This window comes from Emiliania huxleyi (assembly GCF_000372725.1).
Source record: "Emiliania huxleyi CCMP1516 chromosome Unknown EMIHUscaffold_148, whole genome shotgun sequence".
NCBI lineage: Eukaryota > Haptophyta > Isochrysidales > Noelaerhabdaceae > Emiliania > Emiliania huxleyi.
This window is the reverse complement of record NW_005201113.1, coordinates 79,106-102,520: the sequence shown is the minus strand read 5'-3', so window position 1 is coordinate 102,520 and position 23,415 is coordinate 79,106. Positions and strand designations below refer to the sequence as shown.

The 23,415-nt window shown below is 63.5% G+C and overlaps 4 protein-coding genes across 4 annotated transcripts in view; 3 read left to right on the top strand and 1 right to left on the bottom strand.

Annotated features, from left to right (window-relative positions):
- The first annotated feature begins 2,280 nt into the window (after positions 1 to 2,280).
- On the top strand, positions 2,281 to 4,634 carry EMIHUDRAFT_441243 (hypothetical protein). The gene is made up of 6 exons (XM_005786905.1): positions 2,281 to 2,990; positions 3,057 to 3,143; positions 3,214 to 3,544; positions 3,824 to 3,882; positions 4,041 to 4,258; positions 4,329 to 4,634. Exons 1-3 carry the CDS (start codon positions 2,301 to 2,303, stop codon positions 3,475 to 3,477), a joined length of 1,041 nt encoding a protein of 346 aa, XP_005786962.1. The 5' UTR covers positions 2,281 to 2,300; the 3' UTR covers positions 3,478 to 3,544; positions 3,824 to 3,882; positions 4,041 to 4,258; positions 4,329 to 4,634.
- A 587-nt stretch (positions 4,635 to 5,221) lies between these two features.
- On the top strand, positions 5,222 to 5,530 carry EMIHUDRAFT_228496 (hypothetical protein; the record flags this gene model as incomplete). Its single annotated transcript, XM_005786904.1, has 1 exon — positions 5,222 to 5,530. One exon carries the CDS (start codon positions 5,222 to 5,224, stop codon positions 5,528 to 5,530), a length of 309 nt encoding a protein of 102 aa, XP_005786961.1.
- Positions 5,531 to 7,526: 1,996 nt separating this feature from the next.
- On the top strand, positions 7,527 to 8,889 carry EMIHUDRAFT_228494 (hypothetical protein; the record flags this gene model as incomplete). Its single annotated transcript, XM_005786903.1, has 3 exons — positions 7,527 to 7,586; positions 8,234 to 8,422; positions 8,869 to 8,889. The coding sequence occupies 3 exons, from the start codon at positions 7,527 to 7,529 to the stop codon at positions 8,887 to 8,889; spliced, it is 270 nt and encodes an 89-aa protein (XP_005786960.1).
- Positions 8,890 to 22,428: 13,539 nt separating this feature from the next.
- Positions 22,429 to 23,415, bottom strand: part of EMIHUDRAFT_441237 (hypothetical protein) — a 4,144-nt gene continuing 3,157 nt past the window's right edge. Inside the window, exons 7-8 of the mRNA XM_005786902.1 lie at positions 23,253 to 23,330; positions 22,429 to 23,032 (exon numbers count right to left, since the gene is read on the bottom strand). Of these exons, the coding sequence (XP_005786959.1) occupies positions 22,949 to 23,032; positions 23,253 to 23,330 (162 nt within the window). The 3' untranslated portion in view covers positions 22,429 to 22,948. The remainder of the gene's footprint in view (positions 23,033 to 23,252; positions 23,331 to 23,415) is intronic.

Sequence of the window (23,415 nt, the reverse complement as noted above, 5' to 3'; positions counted from 1 at the left end):
ACCGCGCGACGCGGCGGCCGGCCGCCACCTCAAAGGAGGCCTCTCGCGCTCGAAATACGTGCGAGGCACCTGCCGAAGGGGGTGGGGTGGTCGGGCGGTCTAGGGGAAGGCGTCTCCGGTGGGTGGGCGCCGCTCCTACAGCGCGCGGGGCGGGGAGGCCGACTGCGGCGGTGATACGGACGCGCGCGCGGGGCGTGGAGGGCCAGGGAGGTGGAATCCGGGGCGGCGGAACCTTCCGATTTTTTGCGGCTTTAATTAGCCCGAGGCTGGCCGGAGAGGATTGACGTATTCGATTTTTGTTTTTCCGCTGCTCGAGCCGGCCAGCCGTGCCTACGGCGAGAAAAGGAGCGTCCGACCCGGTCCGATCTCGCGCTCCAGCGGGAACGCCGAGCGCCTCGGACGCCAAGCGGAAACGGCGTTCCGAGGCGGGGCGCGGTGGCGATCACCGGTCGGCGCCTTCGCGGCCGGCCGGACCGGTGGGTTGCCACGGCGCGACGGTCAGCACCACCGACGAGTCCGAGCCGCCATTGCGAGCGATGCGGCGGCCGAGGTGAGAAGAAGAGCTCATAGCGTCGCCCGCGGCCGCTTCCCGAGCGCGCTCGTCGCGGCATCCGCTCGTGGTGGACCTGCCGCCGCGCCACGCCGGCGCCCGTGTGCCTCGCCGCCGCTCCGGCGCCAGATCGATCGCTGCCGAGCGTTTGGTGGCCTGGAGAGCAAGCCGCCGAGAGAAAAGAATTTCGTGGGCGACTGGCTTGCGAAAGAAAAGAATTCAGAAAATAACTTCCCGCAATCTTCACGTGTCAGTTTGGATCAAGAAGCAGGCTGGGAGACAGGTGCCAGCAAGGAGGACACGCAAGACGAAACTCACAAGCAAGCCCGACAGATACTGTATATCCAACACGCACCGAAGTGATTCTGCGTACCACTTTTTTTTGAACGACAATTTGTTGGTTGGTGCTGCTTCCGCTGAGCGGCCGTACTCGCCGTACTCGCTTGCTCGCGATCCGCAGGGCAGAATGGCCAAGGGTGCGTCTGGTTTGGAGAGAGAGAGAGATTTGATGGTTTGGCGTGACGAGCCTCTCGGATACTCTCTTGTGGCAATCGTTTGTGAGAGAGGAAGCCAAGGCGTGGTTTGTTGCCTTTTTGAGGACCTCTACTAATGAGGACCTCTGACCTCTGCACCGTTCATGGTGTGGTGAGAGCCATAGTGTGGGGGGGGGGGGGGGACAGGCCGCCCTCAACCGGTGCCAACCGTGGTCTGAGGCGTGGGGATGCGGCCGGGGGGCTCGCTGATCGAGGCCGAGGCAGGGTCCACATCGATGTGAAGTCCTCACGAGAGAGAGGTCCTCACAGGCGAGACAGAGGTCCTCACGAGAGGACGTCGGCGCCAGAGGCGGCCCTTTCCTCCATTCAAATGGCGGCCAACGTGCAGCCGCAGGCCGGAGCCTACAATAGTAGTGTTAGGCCAGGGCGGTGGGCGTCGGCATAGGCGGCTCGCATGATGAATGACGGCAGGGCGGCACCCGGTCGGTGGCACCCGGCGGCACTCGACTGCTCTTCGGGGCGCACCCGCTCGCGGTCCTTGGCCGCCTTGCCGCCCGCTCCGCCGCCGTCGCCGCCGCCACCGCCGCCGCCCGGTGGGGGGTCTCCCCCGTCGGGCTGTGCGGCGGGCTGTGCGGCTTGAGCCTCGAGCCGCTCGAGCTGCTTGCGAAGCACTCGCAGCTCCTCGGCCGAGTCCACGGGAGCGGGAGGCGCGGCTGGGGCCCCGTCGGTGCCCCCGCCAGCCCCCGAGAGGGGGGGCTCCTGCCCAGAGCCATCCTTTGCCTCTGCGGGCCGTTCGTCTTGGTCAGCGTCGGAGCGCGCTTCGGCGCGGATTTGCCCAGATATCGTTGGGCGCACGGAGGGAAGGAGAGGTGGGCTCCTGCCCGAGAAGGTCGCGGGACCTGCGCAGAGCTCGCTCTGCGTGATGCCGCTCGAGCTTGGGCGTGCACGCAAGGGCCACGCGCAAGCAAGAGCAAACAACTGGGAAGTTCACAGCTGAGCTTACCCAGAGAACTCCGTTCTCACCCATAACAATGTGTATCACTTTCTAGCGACGATAGTGCTCTTACAAAGATCGCTAGTGCTCTGGGGCTAGCACGTTAGCAGTATCTGTTCTCTTTTCTTTTTGTCTACTGTCTGCAGGTAGGTAGGTAGAAAGGTGAAGAACATCCTCGCTACGGCAAAAAGAAATCAAGCTGCCCGCGGACTTCAGCTGGTGAATCGCTCATCCAAGGGCCGTGACGCAAGGATCGGGAAGCATGGCCGCCTGCGTGCGCCCCGGACTCACCCGATCCATGGCCGGGCCCGCCTGCGTGCGCCCCGGTCTCGCCCGCATCTGGTTCGTCGCTCGCAGCTTCCTCCTTGTCGCGACCACCGCTCTGCCGTTCGCACTCTACCCGCTCCAGCAGCTCGCGCCTCTCTGGCCGATGCCGCTGCTAGGGCTGGTCGCCGCTTGCATTCCCGGCGCCGGCGCTCCCGTCGCGGGAGGCATCATCTTCCTTCCAATGCTCCGCATGATGCACGTGTGCCCTCGCGACGCGGTCGCCTTCTCGACCGCCACGCAGTTCATCGGCGTCGGCGTGCTCACGCCTCTCACCTGGCTCGTCACCGACCCATCCACGTTTTGCCTCTCCACTCTCCCGCTCTGCGCACCTCCCGCGCTACTCGGCCTCCTGCTCGCGCTTTACCCGCTCACGCTCCCGTCCGACGAGGTCGTCATCTACATCTTCACAACCTTCTGCGCCGCCCTCGCCGTCTACACCACCCACGGCCTTCTCACTTCGCGTCTGCAGACGGACAGCCCCTCCTGTGGAGCGGCCGGAGGCGCGGCCAACACGTGGCGCGAGCGCGCGGACCTCACCGTCTCCGAAGCGGCGGCGAGTTCGGTCGTGGCGCCGCCGCCGCCGCCGCCGTCGCCGCCGCCGTCGCCGCCGCCGGCCAGCAAGAAGGCACACATATCACATCACCCCCACCAGACCCCGCCCGAGCCCTCACCCCCACCCCTACCTCTCCAGGGGCTCGAGCGGCCGCTCACGGACCACGTAGAGCTCGTGCGCGCGTGGCGGCGCGGGTGCGTCGAGGACCAGCTGGGGCGGGTGGAGGTGCGCCGCACCCCTAGGGACGCGCACCTCGTCCACCACCGGCTCGTCGAAATATGGGGACACGTCGCAGGTGTTCCGCTCCAAGGGCGATGCGCGAGGCGCGGGAGAAGGCGACGTGGAAGGGGGCGATGTGGAGGCGGGCGCTGTGGAGGCGGGCTCGCCAGCGGCGCCTCACCTCGGCGCATCTCGGCTCATCTCGGGCGGTCGCGGGGGCAGGTGCCGAAGCTGCTCGCCTGCGACGGCTCGGCCGCCGCCGCACGACGCGCCGCCCGCGCCGCACGCGCCCGGCGTGTGCTCGTGGCGTGGGCGTCCATGCTCCCAGGAGGGCTGCTGACGGGCTACATCGGCATCTCAGTGGAGAAGGTCCTGTTCGTGCTGCTCGCTTCGGGCGCCCTCGGCAGGCGCGGATTGCCCGAGACTGCCCTAGAATGCGCGAGATCGGCCGAGATTCGAGCCGAGATCGGCCGAGATCGCCTCGCGTGCCCGCGTCCGAGGTGATCCGAGGTGATCCGGCGTGAGATGATCCGAGATGATCCTAGCTGAGATGCTCCTAGTGATTCTAGATGATCCGAGGTGATCCTAGCTGGTCGGAGCTGATCCGAGATCATCCAAGAGGACACGAGAGGAGCCCGAGACGAGCCGAGACGAGCCGAGAGGAGCCATGGCTGCCCGAGAGTTAGGCGCGAGCACGTGCGCAGCGCGGCCATCACCTCGGTTACCTTTGTCGGCTGGCTCTCGGGCATCTCGCCGTAGATGTATTCTCTCTGGAGAGGCAGTATCTCCCTTTATCCCCTTCGAGTCTCCCGGTATACCTCCCGCCATCCGCGTCCACACCGGCCGCCGCGCGCACCAGCCTGTTTGCAGCCGTCGTTTGATACGCGCGCGCTCTCTGCCCAGGCGTCTCGCTCGCCGTGCGCGCCAGCCGCGCAGGCACCGCCTCGCCCGACGCTCGCGACTACGTCGGCGAGGTGCCATGGCGGCTGGTCGCCACGGCGCTGCCGGGTGTGGTGTTGGGTGTGCAATGCGCCCGCTGTGGACGGCCGCCTGCCTTGAAGGTTGCATCACGGCGGACGCGCCGGGTGAGTAGGCACGATGCTCGGCCCGCGCGTGAACCGGTGGGTCCCCTTACCCGCATGACAACACTGAAACTGTAGTGCTCCTACATACCCTTACTACTCAGTATAGGCGCGCCTCCCAACCTGCCGCATGATATGAACACAGTGCCCCTACATACAATAATCATGACAGGCTGCTCGGCCCGCGCAACGTGATGGTCGGATTCGTGCTCTTCCTGCTGGCCGACGTGGCCCGCGCGCTGCTCGAGCTCGCTGGTGCGCTGCCGCCGCTGACGTGCGTGCCCACGGCGGGCGCAGTCCAGGTGTGAGGGGAGAGGCGTCCCGCTGTCCCGCGCGGCCCGTGTTCTGTCCAACGTTTGATTTTTTTTGCGTTTTGGCGAAAAACAGTTTTGGCGAAAAACACGACACTACTACTCTCCCCCCCCTCCCCCGTACCCCTTTGGGCACCCCTTTGGCGTGGCGCGCCTCTCCCCCAGCTCTCGGTATCGCGTACTGCACGAGGCTACCGTGGGCCCCGCCTGCGCGCTGGGGGTTCCCTGCCCTGTCGGGAAGCCTAGCTCTTAACCTGGGGTCGCTACCTACCAATGGAGGGCCCGGGGCCTGGAAGTGAAGGGGGGGGAGTTCGCCTTGAAGTGTCGAATCGCCTACCATGTGAAGTTGGCATTGTGCTGTCCCCTGGCTCCCGCCCCATCCCCCTGCTCTCTCCGAGCTAGACAAGGTGAGCGAGTGAGCGAGTGAGCGAGTGAGCGAGTGAGCGAGTAGTGAGCGAGAGAGCGAGTGAGCGAGTAGAGAGCGAGAGAGCGAGTGAGCGAGTAGTGAGCGAGTGAGCGAGTGAGCGAGTAGTGAGCGAGAGTGCGAGAGAGCGAGAGAGAGTGAGAGAGCGAGTAGAGAGCGAGAGAGCGAGAGAGCGAGAGAGCGAGAGAGCGAAAAGCCAAAAAGCCGTCCAAAAAGCCACAAAAAGCCGGCCAGCCTCCCGTTACGCGATTGCTCGCGAAGCGCAGCATGATGCGCGGCCAGCGTGGGAGGAGGTCGGCGCCGACGCTGCTAGAACTAAGACGAGACCGCGACCGACAGCGGGCCGTGCTGGCGAGCATCCGCGCTGCTGACGACGGGCTCGAGACTGCCCTTGAGAGCGACGAGATCCTCGCATGCTTTGAAGAGGCGCTCGGCGAACAGCTGCCAGATATGGGCACGGATGCTGCAGCAGGGCGAGAGGCAAACGCCGAGAGGGCGGAGGCCGCACCGCGACTGGAGGCTGCAGCAGAAAAGACGCACTCGCAAATCTGTCTGGCAGTCAGTGAACTCGCGTAAATTTGAATTTTGCGCGAATTTGCGCCAAGTTGTGTTTATTCCTGTCTATCTTTAACTGAATTCGCGCTAAACACTTCACAGGCCTCGTTATGAGAAGAAAATACCTCCTATGGCGCTGTGCGCTGTTCACACCGCACTAATCTAACACACCTAAAACTGCAAAAAAACTAATCTTAGACCCAAGCGCCCGCCGTCGCTTTTTCGCGTGTCTCGCGCCTTGCGTGCTCTACACACGTATACACAATGCGGTTTCTCGCTGCGTGCTGCCTTGCCGCGTTGGGCGCCAGAGCGTCCGCGATGGGCACCATGCCGACCTCAGTCGACCTTGACGAGAGGCTCACAGCCGTGGAGGCCAAGGTAACAAGCTATTGCTCTTTCCCAATGTGCGGATGTACGTGCGACGTCGAAACGCCGGGCATGTGCGGACACGAGAGTGATGCAAAAGGGGCGGTGGACGGGTTGGTCGCCTCCCACGGTGGGTGTGCTGGCGCCCGTGCCGCCCTCGGACTTGGAAATGCGGGCGAGTGCCAGAAGGCTGGGCCGCTACTCGCCGGGATTGTGGCGGAGCTGTACAAGATTCCTGCGGATAGCCTGAGCTTAAGCTGCCGCGTGGACACGGCTCACTACACTTGCACTTGCAGAACTCCGGGACAGGGCACCATCGACTACAACGGCTTCGACTGCACAAATGGCAACGCTGCCTGGTGCCACAGCGATCAGCAGTGCTACAACACGCAGCCGTGGCCCATGGGCACTGGCAATTTCTTCGTCGGAGCGTATGGCTGCATGCCGTGCACCGGAGAATGGGCCGCAAACGACCCGTCGAGGGGGAGATGCAAGCCCACCACGCACTTGGCGGCTGCCCCCCCCTCGTGGGCGCCGATCTATTACAGACCCTGCGGGGGACCCTCCGGGTCCTGCGGGGGCAGACCCGGACCGACCATAGGATGATCCACGAACGCACGGAGGCGTCTCGCCGGACGCGGTGGCTCTCCTCTACGAGCACCTCGAAGAGCAGGTCGCCCAGAAAACGAATGTTGCGGGTAAAGCTGTAAGGAGGCTGTGGTGGGGGCCGACGTTCACAGTGGGCCATGCCTGCCTGCCCATGTCCATATGTGCTTGCCTGCGATGTGCCTGCCTTCTTTGTAGCTTGCGTACTTTTGAGAGGAAGGCGCTTGCCTTCTTTTGTAAAAAGAACGAAAACGAGCTTGGCCACGGCACCCCCACGAGCACACTATGAGCAGGTAAGGTAAGGTAAATTTCTTGGGCCAGGTACCAATTTTGTCGAATTTATTTCAAAATCTGCAGGCGCGGAGCGCCTGCGAAAATTTTGAAGAAATTTGCAGTCGGGCCTGATTTTCATCAAGATCTTTCAAATTTGCGGTGTGGAGTTGGGGGGTGTGGGTTAGGTTAGGGTTATTAGGGTTAGAGGGTTAGGGTTAGGGTTAGGGTTAGGGTTAGGGTTAGGGTCAGGGTTAGTCTGGTTGTGTCTGTATATGCCAGCGTTGCAGGGTTCTGCGCTGGGATCTGGCCGCACAGCGCCGACGACTAAGACTCAGCCCCACACGCTGACCTACAACCTGGTTTGTGGACCTCCCGCACCTGTCCTGACAGTCCTGACAGAGTCCTGACAGAGTCCTGACAGAGTCCTGACAGAGTCCTGACAGAGTCCTGACAGAGTCCTGGCGGGGTCCTGACGGCGCACGGTCTTCACAGTGCTCACAAGTGCCTCCGACGAGACCTCCACCTTCCTTCACTGCAACCCTCCTTCCCCTCCCCCCCAGCAGTGAATGATAGACGCCCAGCCCCCCTTTCGACCGTGCGCGCCCTCTGCGGAATCGTCCTGATGGGGCAGTCCTGACGCAAACTTGAGAGTCCTGACAGAAACTTGAGAGTCCTGACAGAAACTTAGAGTCCTGACAGACAAAAGAAATCACACTCACTCTCGCGCCACTCGGCTCGACCATGAAAGCGCACAAGCAAGAGAGGCGCGGCCATGGTGCAGGCAACGTTACAGCCGGCAACGTGCAAGAAGGCAGCAAAGCTCGGCCACGACGTCCATGGCCCGCGCCCCCCCGATTTGCCACCGGCGGCCTGCAGGCCAGCGCCAAGCAGCGGACCGACTGCTGACCGACTGCTGACCGACTGCTGACCGAGGCAGCGCCCACGGCAGCGCCCACAGCAGCGCCCACGGCAGCACCCACGACAGCACCCACGACAACGCCCACACACACAGCAGCGCACACGGCTTGGCTGGCCATGTCAGCCGCGCAGGGACCCTCCCGCGGGTCCAACCCGAAGCGCTCGACCGCTCGACGGCGCAAGTCGGCTGACGGAGCGAGCCGCATAGCCCTCCAGTGCTCACCGCAGGATCAGGCCCGACCGGCCCACGCTCACGGCCTGGCCTGCCTGTGGACCAGCAAACTCGTTGGCTGTACGCGAGCAAAGAGCTGCGTGGCTGGGTTGTGAGCATACCGTCCCCGTTGCGCCCTTTCCCTCAGTGGAGGGCCGTCCCTGCCCTCGGGAGTAACTCGACTGTACACCCCTCCCTACTCTCTAGCTAAGGGCTCTGTTCACAGCGGGGGGGCAGTGGTTGTCCTGGCGGAGTCCTGGCGGAGTCCTGACAGAGTCCTGACAGAGTCCTGACAGAGTCCTGACGGAGTCCTGACAGAGTCCTGACGGCCTATTTTGGATGTTACCAAGGCGGTCTCGTCTGAGAGGCTCGTCGAGCCAGTGGTCGAGGGCAAGCCGGTGCCGTCGAGCCGAGGCGACACGACGGTGTACCGGAGGCTGCGCAACCGGTACCTGGTGGCCTACTCGCTGGCCACCTTTGGCGACTGGATCCAGGGCGGCTACCTCTACGCGCTCTACATAGGCCATTTCCGCTATTTAGTTGCTCTCTTGGCCGCGCAAGGCCTCTATGAGGAGTTTAAGCATTGTGCGGGGATTCCTAAGAACACTATCACACCGCGACACACACACGCACGCACGCGCGCACACACACACACACACACACACACACACACACACACACACACACACACACACACACACACACACACACACACACACACACACACACACACACACACACACACACGCGCGCACACACACACGCACACGCACACGCACACACACAAAGAGAGAGAGAGAGAGAGAGAGAGAGAGAGAGAGAGAGAGAGAGAGAGAGAGAGAGAGAGAGAGAGAGAGAGAGAGAGAGAGAGAGAGAGAGAGAGAGAGAGAGGCAGAGGCAGAGACCCTCACGTCCCACGGCGATTCGGAGTCCAACGCTCCCCTATCCCCATCTACCCACATCTCCCCACACGCACCACAAACAGCTACACAGCGATACAGCTTAGCGCACGGGAGGCGCCTTTCGAGCGCCCTTCCATCCCGTCGCGAGCGCCTCGGGACGGGCGGCTGGGCACAATGCCTCAGCTCGTCCCATGCCGGGTGTCGCGCCTCTCACACGTCCTACAGGGAGTCTGCAGAGGGTGTCGCACAGCCCGGAGACGCCCTCATGGCTGATTGCCAACCCTCATGCTTCATGCAGCGCGTGCCGGTCCTCTTAGGCCAACGCCGCGTTCACCATCGAGGCGTCTGCGCGGCGCCCGGCCGCGGCGACGCGACGGCTTTGAGCGAGACCATCGAGCGCAGCGAGGCCCAGTGGTCGAGGCTGTCATCCGGCTTGAAGAGGGCGCGCACGCGCCGGTCCGGGAAGCCGTAGACGTGCTGGCGCCAGCGGTTGTCCTCGACGTTGCTCGCGGGGTTGCTGCCCTGCACGGCGACAGTGCTGTCCGCGTAGAGCGCGCGCAGCACGATCGTCATCTCGTCCAGCGCGAGCTCCATGCCCATGCAGCGGTGCCTGCCGAATCCAAAGGGGAAGAAGATGCCGGACATGGCGGCCGGGCAAGCGAGTACCTGCCGATGGCTGTCGTTGGGGTGAGAGGAGACCACGCCATCCCATCGCGACGGGTCGAACTTGAACGGGTCCGCCCAGTTGCTCGCCTTGACGTGCACAAACGTCTGGAAGGCGAAGAGCTCGGAGCCGGGCCGGAGGCTCGTGCCGTTGAGGTGGAGGCCCCCATCGTGGGGGGGCCGCATTGGCACGATGCGGCGGGGAAGGGTCGGCACGCCGGGCGTGAGGCGGAGGGTCTCGAGGAGGCACTGCCGCAGGTACGGGTGGGAGGCCCGTGCCCTTGGCTCGACCGTGCGGTGGTGCTTGGCGATGTGGCACGTGGCCCACGTGAGGACCGCCGCGGGGGCGAGCGCGACGAGGAACAGGGCGAGGTTGCTCACCTGTGGCACACACAGTGCACGGCTGGCAGTGAGTGTTGCGTGCAGTAGCGAGGCGGGCACTGTGCGTGAGCCCTGGTTGCTCACCATCTCCGTGCCAGAGAGCTTGCCGCTGCGCACGAGCTCGCGCATGAAGCCCAGCGCACAGCCTTCGAGCGGCTGGTCCGTCGTCGCGATGATCTCCGTGACAACCGCCGTCAGCTCGCGGTACTCGTGGCTGTTGACGTTGAGCGCGTGCCGGTGCGCGGGCTTGTCGAGATAGTGCATGATGGCGGCGCCGAGCTGGTGCCACTTGAGGGGCACCTCGCCGGACGCGACCTCGGAGCGGATGCCGAAGAGCACGAGGACGCGCAGCTCGACCGTGAGCGCCACAAAGTACGCCTCCAAGTCGAATGCGGGCTGCCCGTGCTTCGCTCGCAGCCGCTCGCTCGCGATCGCCTCCAACTCGGGTAAGAGCGGCTCGTAGAGCCGGCGGCGAAAGAATGGCTCCATGGCCTCGCGCATCCGAGAGTGCTCGTCGCCACCGCCGGCGCCGAGGATCATGTGTTGAGAGACCTTGTCGGCACCATCGGCATCCGCGCTGATGCGCACCACCTTGTCGCCAAGCCGGCGCAGCTCCTTGACCCACGACCCGTCGCTGAGAAACCACTTTCCAGCCAGATCTCCGCTGTTGATGAGCGAGAATCCCTCGGCTTTTGCGTGGTTGTACCAGAGCATCCGCACGATGTCACCAGACAGGTAAGCGCGCACAAGCCCCAGGCTGAAGCCCGCAAGGAGACGTCGTGCGATGCCGAAGATGATGGTGACCACGAGCAGCAGCGCGGACCCGTAGTACACACTTGTACTCTCGCCGTGGGATGGATTTGGTGTCACGCGCTGCTTCTTGGGCGTGTTGCGCTTGCCGCCCGGGAGCCATCGTTTCCACCTCGGCGTGTTGCTCGCGTCTTTGATGGGCGCTGGCGGTGCGGTGTGCGCTGTGAGCGTGATTGCAGATGTCGCATAGACTGTAGAACAGACGATTGCGAGCAGCACGACGCCTTGTTTTGTCTTGATGTTTGCACGGACGAAGGTGCTCAACAGCGAGCGATCCGATGCTCGCAGACGCCCTTCCATGTGGCCACGACCACGACGCTGCCAGGGGGGACCAGCGGGTGCAGCGGCGAGACACGCGAGACACGAAGCGTTTTTTTTTGACACGCACTTGTTGTGGGCACCGTGGAGTGCTGGGGGGGGCGACAGGGAGGATGTGGCCCTGAGTTATGTGTACGCCGACTCAGGGTGTGTGGCAGCCAGCTGGCTGTGTGTCTTGTGAGCTTGTTTGTGTCTGTGTGTCGCTCGTGCGTGTCGTCATCATCTGTCCAGCGTCCACCCATCTGTGTGTCTGCGGGTCGCCGAAAAAACACAGCCGCTCTATTGTAGCATCCGCGACGCCGACTTCGACACGAAGCCTCGGCAGCCAGGGCAGGCCGTGTTTATCGGCTCCATGCCTCGACTCGTCTCGACCTCGCTGTCGTCGTTGAGCCAAGTGTGCAGGCAGCGGTAGTGGAAGAGGCTCTTGCAGCAGCGCGTGGCGCCCCAGCCGTTCGGGTCGCGCGGCTGCAGGCGCGCGCCTCGGGGTGTGCGCTTGTCGTCCATAGGCGCACCTGACGAGTAGCCGGATCTCTGTACTGACAGCAGCAGCTTCCGCACCGTCGTGGGGTCCCCCTGGCCGGGCGGGGCAAAAGGCTGGCGGGGATGCCGACTCAGCACTTCTGGCTTCTGGAGGTGGTCGGCCACTGCCCGGCGCAGCCTGTCGCTGGCTCGCTTGGCGTCCCAAGCCTGGCGCATGGTCAGCAGCCCGTGTGAGATCAGGACGCTCTCTGGCAGCAGTTTGCGGAGCTGCCATGTGCACGCGGCAATCATGCAGTCCGCCGCCCTCCATTGGCAGTCCTCGCAGCCGAGGGGCGGGTTGTGTTTGTCCTCCAGAGCGCGGGCCAGTAGCGGGAAGCTCCGCGAGCAGACCCCGAGCCGCTCGGACGGGCCGACGGTCGCGTAGTGAGCACCGGACGCGGTGAACAGGGACAGGGCCTCTCTGAGGGCACGGATCGAGTCCATCTCCCAGAGGCGAGCGCCATCCCCCCCGCCCGCTGGCCGCGGCCCGCCCGCGCCGCCGGCGTCGCCTCGCAGAGTCGCGCCTTGGGCCTCGCCGTCGTCGCTCCCCTTGGGCCGCAGTTTGCCCTCGGGTACCCGGCGTTCCTCGGGCCCGCGAGCATGATCGTGTGTGGTACTCGGAAGTGTCCTCAAAGTCGACCGTGAGCACAACGGCGCTCGCGTCCGCGTGCTCGCCCGTGTAGATGACGTGCTCGTCCACCTGGAAGCGGGGCTCGTCGAGCCGGGGGCCGGCGCTGTGGTCGTCCGCCATTACGCCGCCCTCGCCGCCGCCGTTGCCCTCCATGAGGACGACACCGCCGCTCTCCTCGCTCGGCGGCGGGGTCGCCGCCCGTGCGCCGTGGAGCGTGGTGTCGACGGGCGCCTCGGTATCATCGTGCTTTTGGCAACCAAAAAGAATTTATGCACCAAGAATTTTAAACAAAGCTCCCTCGCAGGACACTGGGCACGGGACTGCGTGCTCAAAAAGAATTCGCGATGCTCGCGTCCAAAATGTATTGAGATTGCCTCCGTCTGGCACCGTTGCGCACTCGCCGGGCAGGCGCGCGCTCATTCATCATTGAAGGCCGCGACCAAGATGCAAGAACACATGTGCATTGCGCTTCGTGAGGATCGCGCTGCTCCTCACGCGCCCTGGAGCACGTAGGTCAGCCTCAGGCGGGTGGGCGACCGCCCGCTCCGGCTGTGCTTGAGCTCGTTGTAGCACCTAGGAATAGCAGAGGAGGCGTGATTGATGAGAATCTCTCTGTGGGGAAGGACAGTGTGTCTGAGAGGGCACACTGGCGCAGCAACACCTGCGGCGGCCGTCCTTCGCCCCGTCGCAGATGTACATGCGCTGCTCAATGATGCCCTCGAGAGCCGACCCGTCAGCCTAGTAGCAGTAAGCGCACTGTGTCAACTCATCCAAACAAGCGCGGCTCCCCGCACCCCGGACGAGTCTGTGGCGGCTCGTGTCTTCGTATTCGGTGTCGCGTGACTCACGGGTCTTGCTTGCTTGGTACCCTCTCGGCCTGCTTGCTCGAGGTGGTGCGCGAGGTGATGACCGGTCCCAAGTGCTCGATGCCTGTTCACACGCAGAGCTGTCAACCGCGTCTCTTTCTCGCCATCGACCCCACATTGACAGGCGTGAAGCGACGCCCTCGGCGCGCAGCGCCCCCGCGCCCTGCCACGCAAATACTGTGGTCGCCGTGACGCCGCGAAACGCCTTCTCTTCGGTCAGCCCGTGCTCGTACACGAACGAGAAGACCAGGCCCATGCACCGGCACTGGCCCACCAACACCCCCTCCTCGATGGAGTGCGACATGGGCGGGGCGGGGATGCGAGAGGCGATCTGCTTGATCACCCAAGGCACGTCGAGCGACGCGATGTACTCCTTCTTGCCGTCCTCGCGCTCCAGCTTCCAGCGGCCTGTGGGCACATGGGCATGGCAAGCAGCGTCGGGTCATGTGGTCAGTCTCGCGCCCCAGAAATCTTGTGTCACTCCATCTCCTTGCTACACACCGAGGAATGGCGCGAGCTCGAGTGGCGAGGGCGAACCGTACGCCGAACCGGACGCCGCCGAATCTGCCGGCGACTCGCTCGCTCGCGCCAGCCGCGCTGAATTTGCTTGCTCCTCCATGATGCGGACGGCGGCGACGGCGGTGAAGGAGGCGGAGAGCGAGTGGCGCTGTCGCCTGTCGATGATGGATGCACGCGCGTACTCGCGCGCCGCCTCCTCAGTCGCGAAGCCCTCGGCGAGACCAGTGAGGCGGCTGGACAGCTCCTCGAGCGTCAAAGATTCTTCGACTTTCTCTGCCGTCGGGTGAGTCGCCTCGGCTGAGAGGCTCGGGTGAGCGCCGAACAGGAGCTGGTGCGCCACGAGCTTCAGTTCGCGAGGCGCGTTCGAAATTTTTTTGGAGAGGCCTGAGGATGGCTTCGACGCAGAGCAGCCCATAAGGGTAAATGGGGTGGTGAGCAAAGCAAAGGGCGTGCGAGGCCGCCTAATTTGCTCGAGCGGCATCTTCTCTCGAGGTCTCGAAATCCTTTGTGAGCTCGTGTGTGTGTACGCCGACTCAGGGTGTGTGGCAGCCAGCTGGCTGTGTGTCTTGTGAGCCTGTTTGTGTCTGTGTGTCGCTCGTGCGTGTCGTCATCATCTGTCCAGCGTCCACCCATACCGCGTTGGTGTCCAGTCCGAGCCTGGCTGTTCTTCACCTTTCTACCTACCTACCTGTGTGTGTGTGTGTGTGTGTGTGTGTGTGTGTGTGTGTGTGTGTGTGTGTGTGTGTGTGTGTGTGTGTGTGTGTGTGTGTGTGTGTGTGTGTGTGTGTGTGTGTGTGTGTGTGTGTGTGTGTGTGTGTGTGTGTGTGTGTGTGATCCCACTCGTAACCAACTCTCAGGGGCAGTAGGTGGGCGAGCTTGGAGCGCGCTCATCGTGTGTGTCTCGCGCCTTGCGGGGGGGGAGCGGAAAGGAGGAACCTCTTCCCAAGAGCACCACTCTTGGAGCGCCGCCACTACCACCCAGAGCGCTGCAAGCAGCGCCGGGCAATGACGGCTTACCGCCCACCCAGCCCCCCCTCGGCACACCCCGGCAGCCAATGTGTGACGGCTCGAACCCGCTAAGCCATCCCGCAAGCGGGATAGCCCGCCACTCGAACCCGCAAGCGGGCGTACGAACCGCGAGCGGCTCGCACTCGTGACACGCAGGCGTCCGCCAGACGGCGCCGGGGCTAGGCGACCGAAGAGGAACTACGGCAAGAACCGCACACCACCCGCTGACGAGCGCTCGCGGAACTGGTCCGCGGCGCCCGCCAGGGGCGTGCGCGAGACAGGGCTCGAAGCCCTTTTCTGTGAGCAGGGATTCCCTCCCGGCGGGGGTTGTGGCGGAGAGCCGGCATGGGAATCGCCGGCCCCCACCCAGGGGGTGCCCCTGCCAGGCGCCGCAAGCGGCGCCCGACAGGGGCGGGTGCCCCCACCCCGAGGGGTGGGGGCGGGGGCGGGGCCCAAAGTGATTCGGCCTATCGCCTCGGCAAGGTCCTCGGTGCGATTTTCCACGGTGTCGTCGAGCGAAAGCGCGGTAGCCGCGGAGGTGATGACGTCGACATCGGTGGAATCGGCTGGGTCAACGTCAATGTCGATAGCTCTTTCACGCCGGATCCCCTTGTTGTCTCCGATGTGTCGCGCCTGCGCGCTCGGCGTGTATGAAATCCATATCACCCCCTGCTCCACGATGGGGGCTTTAGGCGACGAGGGCGGGGCGCTAGGCGGCGGTTCGTTTTCGGGGGAGTCGGGTGGGTCATCGGCGTAGCTAGAGGCCCCATCACCGATGTCGTCGAGTGGGATGGTTGTACCTCCTCCGTTAATACCCACGTCGTCGCCCACGGTGCTGCTCTCCCCGTCGTCTGCGTCTGTTGGGACAGACTCGTCTTGCCACTCCGGCGCGCCGCAATCCCTCGCGCCGCTCCTGCCGAGGTCAGCTTTCTTATCGACGTAGTCGTTCCACTTATGACCACTGTGCCCCTTGACGTGTCTCCATGTCACTTCGTGCCTCGACGCTAAATGCCGCCACGCTGCTCGAAGATAGCTCGCTAGTTGTGCGTTCTCCCCCGGCGAGATTCTCCCCGTCGCACACGCCATCGCGTACTCGCTGTCCGTTCGGACCACCCCTCGTGAGCCTGCTGGTTGTGGTGCCGTGTGGAGTAGTGAGCGAAAAAGCTCCGCAAGCGCTGACAATTCTGCCGTGTTATTGGTGTGTTTCCGCGCCCCCACGAAAGCGGCGTGTACGGGGCTAGTCACGACGGGGCCGTAGCCTTCGGTCACGAGCATGGCATTTACGTCGCGTATGCCGTCCCCGCCCATGACTACAGCGTACGCCCATCCTGCCCTGCCTCCGTCTTCCGACCCATCAGATAAAATATTCTTAGCTTCAAGCCCCCCTCCGAGACTAGAGACAGAACCACACCAGTATCGGACCAGAGGGACTGCCCCCCGCCCCCACTTGCCCTGACTACACAGGATAGCGTGCCCCGATAACGGCGACACATAGTGGGGGACACTGCGCAAGGAGGGGGTGCGAAGGCTCATTGGGGTACTAGGTGGGACCATGAGGGGGGGTGGGCGGGGTCCTGTGGGGGTGAAATGTTGCGCGGCGAATTCGAACCTACCCCCTCGCCGCGCCGATCCTCACGCGGAGGGTAAAACCCTGTGGGACAAAACCCCCCCGCGGTCGGCAGTCTTCAGAGTGGACCCCCCCCTCCCCAGCCTCCCCTGTGCATCTCGCACCCCCCCCCGCTCCCCATCGGTGACTCGCGAAGGACACGGACACTCGGGGTGAGGGGGGGTCCCCCCGGAGGGGGCTCTGGGGCATTTTTGGGTTGATCGCTTGTGCCGATCTCGGGTCGATCTCGGGTCGATCTCGGGTCGATCTCGGGTCGATCTCGGGTCTCGGGTCGGTCTTGGGCGGGTCGGTCTCGGAGTGGTCTAGAAAAGAAGAGAAAAAAATGGGGCGAGGATGAGGCGAGATGAGGCGAGAGGTGTGAGGCGAGGTGGGGGGCGAGATGAGGCGAGATGAGGCGAGATGAGGCGAGATGAGGCGGGATGAGGCGAGGTGAGGCGAGATGAGGCGAGGTGAGGCGAGGTGGGGCGAGATGAGGCGAGGTGAGGCGAGATGAGGCGAGGTGAGGCGAGATGAGGCGAGGTGTGAGGCGCAGGCGGTGGGTGGCGGGATGAGGGTTGAGGCGAGGTGAGGCGAGATGAAGCGAGGTGAGGCGAGATGAAGCGAGGTGAGGCGAGATGAGGCGAGATGAGGCGAGATGAGGCGAGATGAGGCGAGACTAGGAGGCGAGATGAAGCGGGATGTTGTGTGGCTGCTTGTGCTGCCAAGCAGGCAGCACAAGCAGCCATACAAGTGAGCTTTTGGGTTGTGTGGCTGCTTGTGCTGAGCAGGCAGCACAAGCAGCCACACAAGTCAGCTTTGGGAGCTCTCGGCGACGCCCAATGCGTGCGCCGGTAGGGGGGAGTGTGTGCGCGCGTGTGTGAGATGAGGATTGTGGCAGGCTGGCTGCTGCTGATGTGGGCAAGTGTGCTCTGTGTGCGGCGCTGCGCTGGCGTGCGACGCGCGCGTGCTGTGTACGTGTGCGTGTTGCGGTCGCGCGCGCGTCTGCGTGTGCTGCGCGCGCGCCGCCGGTGTGCGCTGTGTGCTGTACTCTGTTGTGCGCCTGTTTGTGCAGCTGGGAGGCGCAGGCTTGGCTGGCAGGGCTGCGCGGTGGGCTGCGGCGTGCTGTGGGTGGTCGCGCGCCTGCCTGATGGTGTGCGGCGGCCGCTCAGCCCGCCCGACCGGGTCGTCGGCGGCCCAGGGCGCGGGCATGCCAATGCGCGCTGCATGTGAGGCTGCTGCGCGGCTGGCGCGTATGTTTCCGTGCGGAGAGGGACGCGCGTATGTGTTCACGCTGCGCGGGCGCGGGCGGGCGTGGAGGGCGGCGCGGTCTCACCGCGGTCCGACGTCGGTTGGTCTTCGGCGTGACGAGGCGGGCGCGCAAAGAGGCCTTGCCGCCATCGCGTTGCCGCGAAGGAAAAAGATGGCTGTCTCTTCCGACCCATCAGTGTACGCCGTCCAGTCGGGTGGTCGCTGCTGCTGTGGGGGCGTGGTGCCGTCCCGTCGACAGGGTCGAAGTATAACTCCTGACGCCTCCACCATCAGCCGCACTTTAACACGGCAAGCACCGCCCCTATCACAAGGCTCGACGCTGAGTAGTGCCATCGTGTTGCTTGTGCAATCATTTGCAGCGATGTCGCGGGCAAGCTGAATCCTCTCCGGAAGCGCGCATTGGCCGTCGTCAGAAAAGAAGCCGGACGCGAGCCATTCCCTTTCCCACTCTGCTACTGGTCCTTCCCCGGGCGAGGGTTGCCATCCGGGTATGCGAAGGCGTATTTCCCTCTCGGTTTGCTGTGCTCTCTTAGCCGTGTAGTAAAATTGGCGGACAAGTGCCGCCCTAGCGTCCTTGAAGATGGAGTCGACTCGGGCGTCCGGCGTCGCGTCGTGTGCAAGGTTCGCGTTGTAGTGCCGCCGCCGCACGATGCCCGCCAGCGTCTCCAGCATCATCACGCGTGTCGGCGTTGCCCCAATGCGTCCCTCTGCCATCTGTCCTCTGCTCGTAGTAAGCCGAAACCCGGTTATGCAGAGTCGGCGGTGTTCGTGTGCGAGTTGTTGCCATTGCGAACGCCGTGTCTCTTCACGCACCGCCTCGTCTAGCGTTGTGATTTCCAGAACCGTGCGGAGGGCGGCCTCATGGACCAAGCCTGTGTAAGGGCATTCGAGGGCTAGGTGCCGAGTGGTCTCGATTACAGTCTCTCCCCGGAGCAGGTAGCATAGGTCGCAGAGATGCCTCGCCGGCGCTGCTTGCGGCACCTGTGCGGTCCGAGCGGCAGAGCGTCCGCAAGGATGGAGTACGCGGTGTCCGACGTTGGCCTTGGTAGGTTGCGGTCGTGGATTGATCCGAAGATCGATCGTGCTATCTGCCCCTCGCTCCCCTCGTGTTCGCTCTCGGTCCCCTTCTCCTCGTTGTCACTCTCGTCGTCTTCTTGTCCATCGCCGTCGTTGTTGCTACGGGGGCCGTCAATTTCCACCGAGTCGACTGCGGCGTTGAAACGATCGAGAAGTGGGCCTGTGACCTCTCCCTCTGTGAGCCACCGGTCATCCCCCGGGCCAGCGTTCTCAAAGCGCACCTTGTATTCAAAGTTCCCTAATATTTGCTGGCTTGGTCGTCGCGCAATAATACGCTCGATGGTCCACTCTATTTTCGTCCTCGTCGATCTCTCCTCCCTCCCGGGCCGTATGCTTGAGTAGGTCATAGAAGCGTGTGGTAGTGTCTTCATTGCTTGCCGGGCGGGATGTATCGAGCGTGCGCATCGGCCGGTATATCCTCGAGAGGCGAAGTGAGGCGAGGTGTTTGACTGCGAGTTTGTGAACCGGGATCGCTGCTCTCGAGCGGGTGGTCTTGCCGTATTGCACCGCATACCTAGCCGGGTTTGCAGTCACTTCCCAGCCGTCCCTGGCTGTGGCGTCGCGTCGGAGGAGATTTGCGCACACGACCGATCCTCCGCACACCAATCGTTTTAGTTTGCGCGGCGCCCCCTTCTCCGCTCGGGCTCGGGCCGAGTCCACCCCCCACTCCTCCTTACGAACACTTGCCGCCGATTGCCCGCCGTCCTCCCATACCTCGACCTCCGACCATCCGCCGTCTCCCCGTCCCCGCACTTCCTCCACATTCGGGGTTCCCTGTTCATCCTGTGTGACCTGTCTGAGTACGCCGCTTTCCATCCACTCGTAGAGTGGCGACTCGCCCTCCACGCGTGTAACCCACCGCTTATTAAGTGTCGGGTCGTCCACCAGCATCCATGCATGTTGAGGTAGAGTGGTGGATCGAATGCATTCTCCCCAGTCAATTGGTTGTTGTCGCCCGTGAACGGCGTCTCGGAGGGTTGCTCGCCACGCTTCGGGCAGGCTATCGAGGAGCGCGTTGTACTCCGGTCGATCGCAGGGCGCTGTCGAGGGTCGGCAGGAGCGTCTGAAGGCCGACCAGTCCATAGGCAGGCCGTCACTGCCGAGTATGTGTGCGATATGCGTCACCCCCACGTTTGCGAAACGCTTGGATCGATCGTACACCTCTCGTGCGTCTCCCTCTCTCTCGTTGCTCCATCGGCACAGCTTAGGTTTGGCCCGTCTCTCCCTATCCTGCCTTTCCCATCCTGGCTCGTCGATCGCCGCCGCTCCCCACCATCCTGCCAAGTGTGGGTTGTAGAAGAGCGGTTCCATTAGTACGCGGCCGATCGACCACTGCCCTCCGACGCGCACCGTTCGCTTTTCCGCGTCTCGCTTCATTGTACGTCACCTCGGGGGTATGCTCCTTCTGCGCGGCTTCGTCCCCATCGTGTGGCACTATTCCCGTGATCGTTCCAAAGGTGGTTAGCGCAATCCTCCAGTAGTCTGGAGTGTCGGTAGGGAGGTGCAAGAAATCACACGGTGAGTGGAGTATACGCCTCCCCATGCGGAGGTGGCCGTAGCCCTCGTGGATGTATGTCATTACGAGATTGACGCCCTTGTGTGTTGATGGCGCGATCAGTCGGCCCACCTGCCTTTGGTATAAGCTGCGGGTGAAGACCTCCACATCCTGGCAGCGTTGCCCGCCCTCTGGATACTCTTGAATGAGTGTCCCCCTCTTGACCGCATGCCGACGCGCTTGTTGTAACCCCTCGGCGTTAGCTGGGGCCTCAAAGAATCTCCATGCGTACTGTTGCCACTGATCCAACATCTGGGGCAGGTTTGGTGGTGTCTGCGCCTGCACCAGGTACCAGGCACATGCTTGTACATGGTTTCGGATGACGATATTCCGACCGCGTCGCGACCGTGGTATCCCTCGTGCCAGCCATCGCTCGTAGCGCTTCCTCATTTTGGCTGTGACCGTCTCTTCCCACTTGCGAGCTACCCCTTCCGGCGTCCCAAGGAAGATTCCGAGGTAGCGGATGAGCGAGTTTGTGGTGTTGATGTCGCGCCCCTCTTCCCAACCCTGCGGGAGGTAGTCAGAGCCACGTAGGGAGCCGACTCTCATGCCGAACGTCTTTTCCCAAGAGTTTAACGCGCCCGATCCATCTTCGTATATCGCCAGCAGGCGTTTGAATTCGTCGAGTTGGTCGGCGTCCCGCAGGAATATTACGAGGTCATCTGCAAAGCCGAGCGCCTTGATGGTTGCGGGTTGCTCTTCGTCCCCCCCCTCACCGGGGATGTTCACTCATCTCGATCGTCAAGGCGTCGCTACGCGCGGTCTTCCGCGGGGGGAGCTGCGTCGACGGGTGCGGGACCATTTTCAAAGCAAAGGGCGTGCGAGACCGCCTAATTGCTCGCGGTTTCTTCTCTCGAGGTCTCTCGATCTTTTGTGTGAGCTCTGTGCCTTGATCTGCTTGATCTGCTAACAACGAACACAACCAGATAAAGAAATCGGGCGCGACTGCCTTCGCGGTGCGTGTGCAGCACGTGCTCCTCTGTACGCGCCGCGCTCTCTTTGCGGCGCGCAGCGCCCCGCTAGAGCGGCTTGGCGGCGAAAAAATGACTTAACGGCTTCGAGGTGTGAAGAGACGGTTCTCACACTTTTCGACTCGGATAGGGCTCGAGGCGCCGATTTGTCAGACCCCGTTCAGAGGGCGTGCTGCGCGTGTGCTGCGCTGCACGCTCGGCGCTGTAGCATGTCGCGGAGCGCCCTTGAGGCGGTGAGAAGGCGCCGGACGGCGTTCACGGCTCGAGGTGTGGAGAGACGATTCTCACACTTTTTGCTATGAACAGGGCCGCCGACTCATGGGAAGGCCTTCGTGGTGCCTGTCCAGCACTTGCTCCTCTGCACGCGCCGCGCTCTCCACGCGGCGCGCAGCGCCGCTAGAGCGGCTTGACTGCGAAAAAATGACTTAACGGCTTCGAGGTGTGGAGAGACGAAATTCACACCTTTCGCTATGAATAGGGCTCGAGGCGCCGACTCATCAGTCGCCGTTTAAGGGGTGTCTGGCTCGTGTGCTGCACTACACGCTCGGCGCTGTTAACGCGGCGAGGAGCGCCTTTGGAGCGGCGAGAAGGCGCCGGATGGCGTTCATGGTGTCGAGTGTAAAGAGACGCCGTTCACACTTTTCGACTCGGATTTAGGGCTCGAGGCACCGACTCATCAGACGCCGTCACGGCGTTTGTCGCGCGTGTGCTGCACTACACGCTCGGCGCCGTTAGCGCGATCAGGGCCCTTATTGGGGCGGCGAGAAGGCGCCGGGCGGCGTCAGCTGTTTCGGCTAAGTCGTTTTGTACCGGATTTCAATGTTAGTGGCAAAACCGCGGAACCCGGAAAATGGCGTTTGATTTCGCGAACCTGCTGTCCGCTGCCTGCGGCGGCGCTCCGCGCCGCTTGGGGCGCCTGCGGCGCCCCTGGGCGCGCTGCGCGCGCCTGTTTTGGGGGGGCTACCAGCACCGAAAAATTGCCGCTTTTGGGGATTCTCCCGCCTTCCTACTCCTCTCTTGGATTTTTTTAGTGTCTGTGGCTCTTACGAACATACCCGAGGGTGAACTGCTGACAGGGTTTGCGATGAGGAGCGATCCGAACGTGGTATTCGGGTGATCAAATCACGCCGAAGCGCAAGAGCTATTTTAACACAAAAACATGGCCGAGACATCTTGTGTTTCCACTTTTACGCAATATTGCGATGTAGCTATTACGTACATTCTTTATGGCCCCTTCACTGACTGCGAACGCGCACATCCAGGGCTAGGGCTCTCTAGCCCGCAACCCGATCCCGACCATCCGCCGATCCGGCCCCGCTCTGGGTGCGCGCGCTTCTTAGCTGTCCCCGGCCCTGTGGGTGTGAGGCTGCCGTGTGCCGACTGCACTCCACAAGTGCTCCCAACTTTGCGTGTTTTCTCACGCTTGTAAGTACGCAAACGACTTCTTTCAGAGAATCAAACCCCGTTTGAGAACTTACTGCGTTGGCGGCACAAGTGGCGGCACGCCATACACCCCTTATACACCGAGACGCCCCCGGCCCCGCGCCCCAGCGCGTACCCCAGGCGTACCCTGCCAGTGCCGCTGACTGCCTCAGGCCCTCACTCTCTACCGTTCTCTCGACCTCGCACCCCGAGGCGGGACTCCTCTCTCTGCGATCTCAAAGCCCTCCACATTGCACGCTACTAGCACCGGGCCTCCTACTCGACAGTTTCGGCCAGTTGTACCTCACCGCTCTCCTCCAACGCCCCCCCCCCCCCCCCCCTTCCCTTTCGGCCGACGCCGCGGCAAGCACAGGCCAACCATAAAGTCGCTCGGCCACACGCGCGGCCGCGACGTCGCCGCGCGCAGCCCTGCGCACAGGTTGAGCTCCCGCCGTGCCGCGCTGTGAGCGGCCGCCGCACGCCCCTTGCCCGGTAGCCAGTCACGACGCGGCGGCAAGCTATCGCCGTGCCGCACCAGTGCCGCCGGCTCAGCTGCCCTCAAACACCGCCCGAGCCTTCGAAGCCTGCGACCCCTCAATCGTCCTTGGCGGCGGGGCCTTGCCGACGGGCGCCTGCGGCGAGGCAAAGAGGTAACGGTCGCGTCCAACGCCAGGAGCCCCTTGAAGTGCAAGCGCCGGGTGCGGCGTGTGTGTGTGTGTGTGTGTGTGTGTGTGTGTGTGTGTGTGTGTGTGTGTGTGTGTGTGTGTGTGTGTGTGTGTGTGTGTGTGTGTGCGTGCGTGCGTGCGTGTGTGTGTGCGTGCGTGTGTTGTGGGGGCGAAGGGGGGGGTAGACCTTGCCGACGAGCTCGCTCTTCGCGACCGATCCCTTGGTCGTGTCGACCCCGCCCTCTTGCCTCAGGTTGGCCATCGCCTAATCAATGAGTTGTCGCTTCATTGCGCGGACTGAGTACTCCCCCCTCTTGTCTCGCGCTGGCCATCAGAGGGGGGGGGGAGAG

Bases quoted from the DNA above. Each gene is read 5' to 3' on its own strand.
- EMIHUDRAFT_441243 (XM_005786905.1), top strand. From the start codon at position 2,301: ATGGCCGCCTGCGTGCGCCCCGGACTCACCCGATCCATGGCCGGGCCC. The intron at 2,991-3,056 runs GCACACATATCA...CTACCTCTCCAG, and splicing joins CGCCGCCGGCCAGCAAGAAG to GGGCTCGAGCGGCCGCTCAC. The intron at 3,144-3,213 runs GTGCGCCGCACC...GACACGTCGCAG, and splicing joins ACCAGCTGGGGCGGGTGGAG to GTGTTCCGCTCCAAGGGCGA.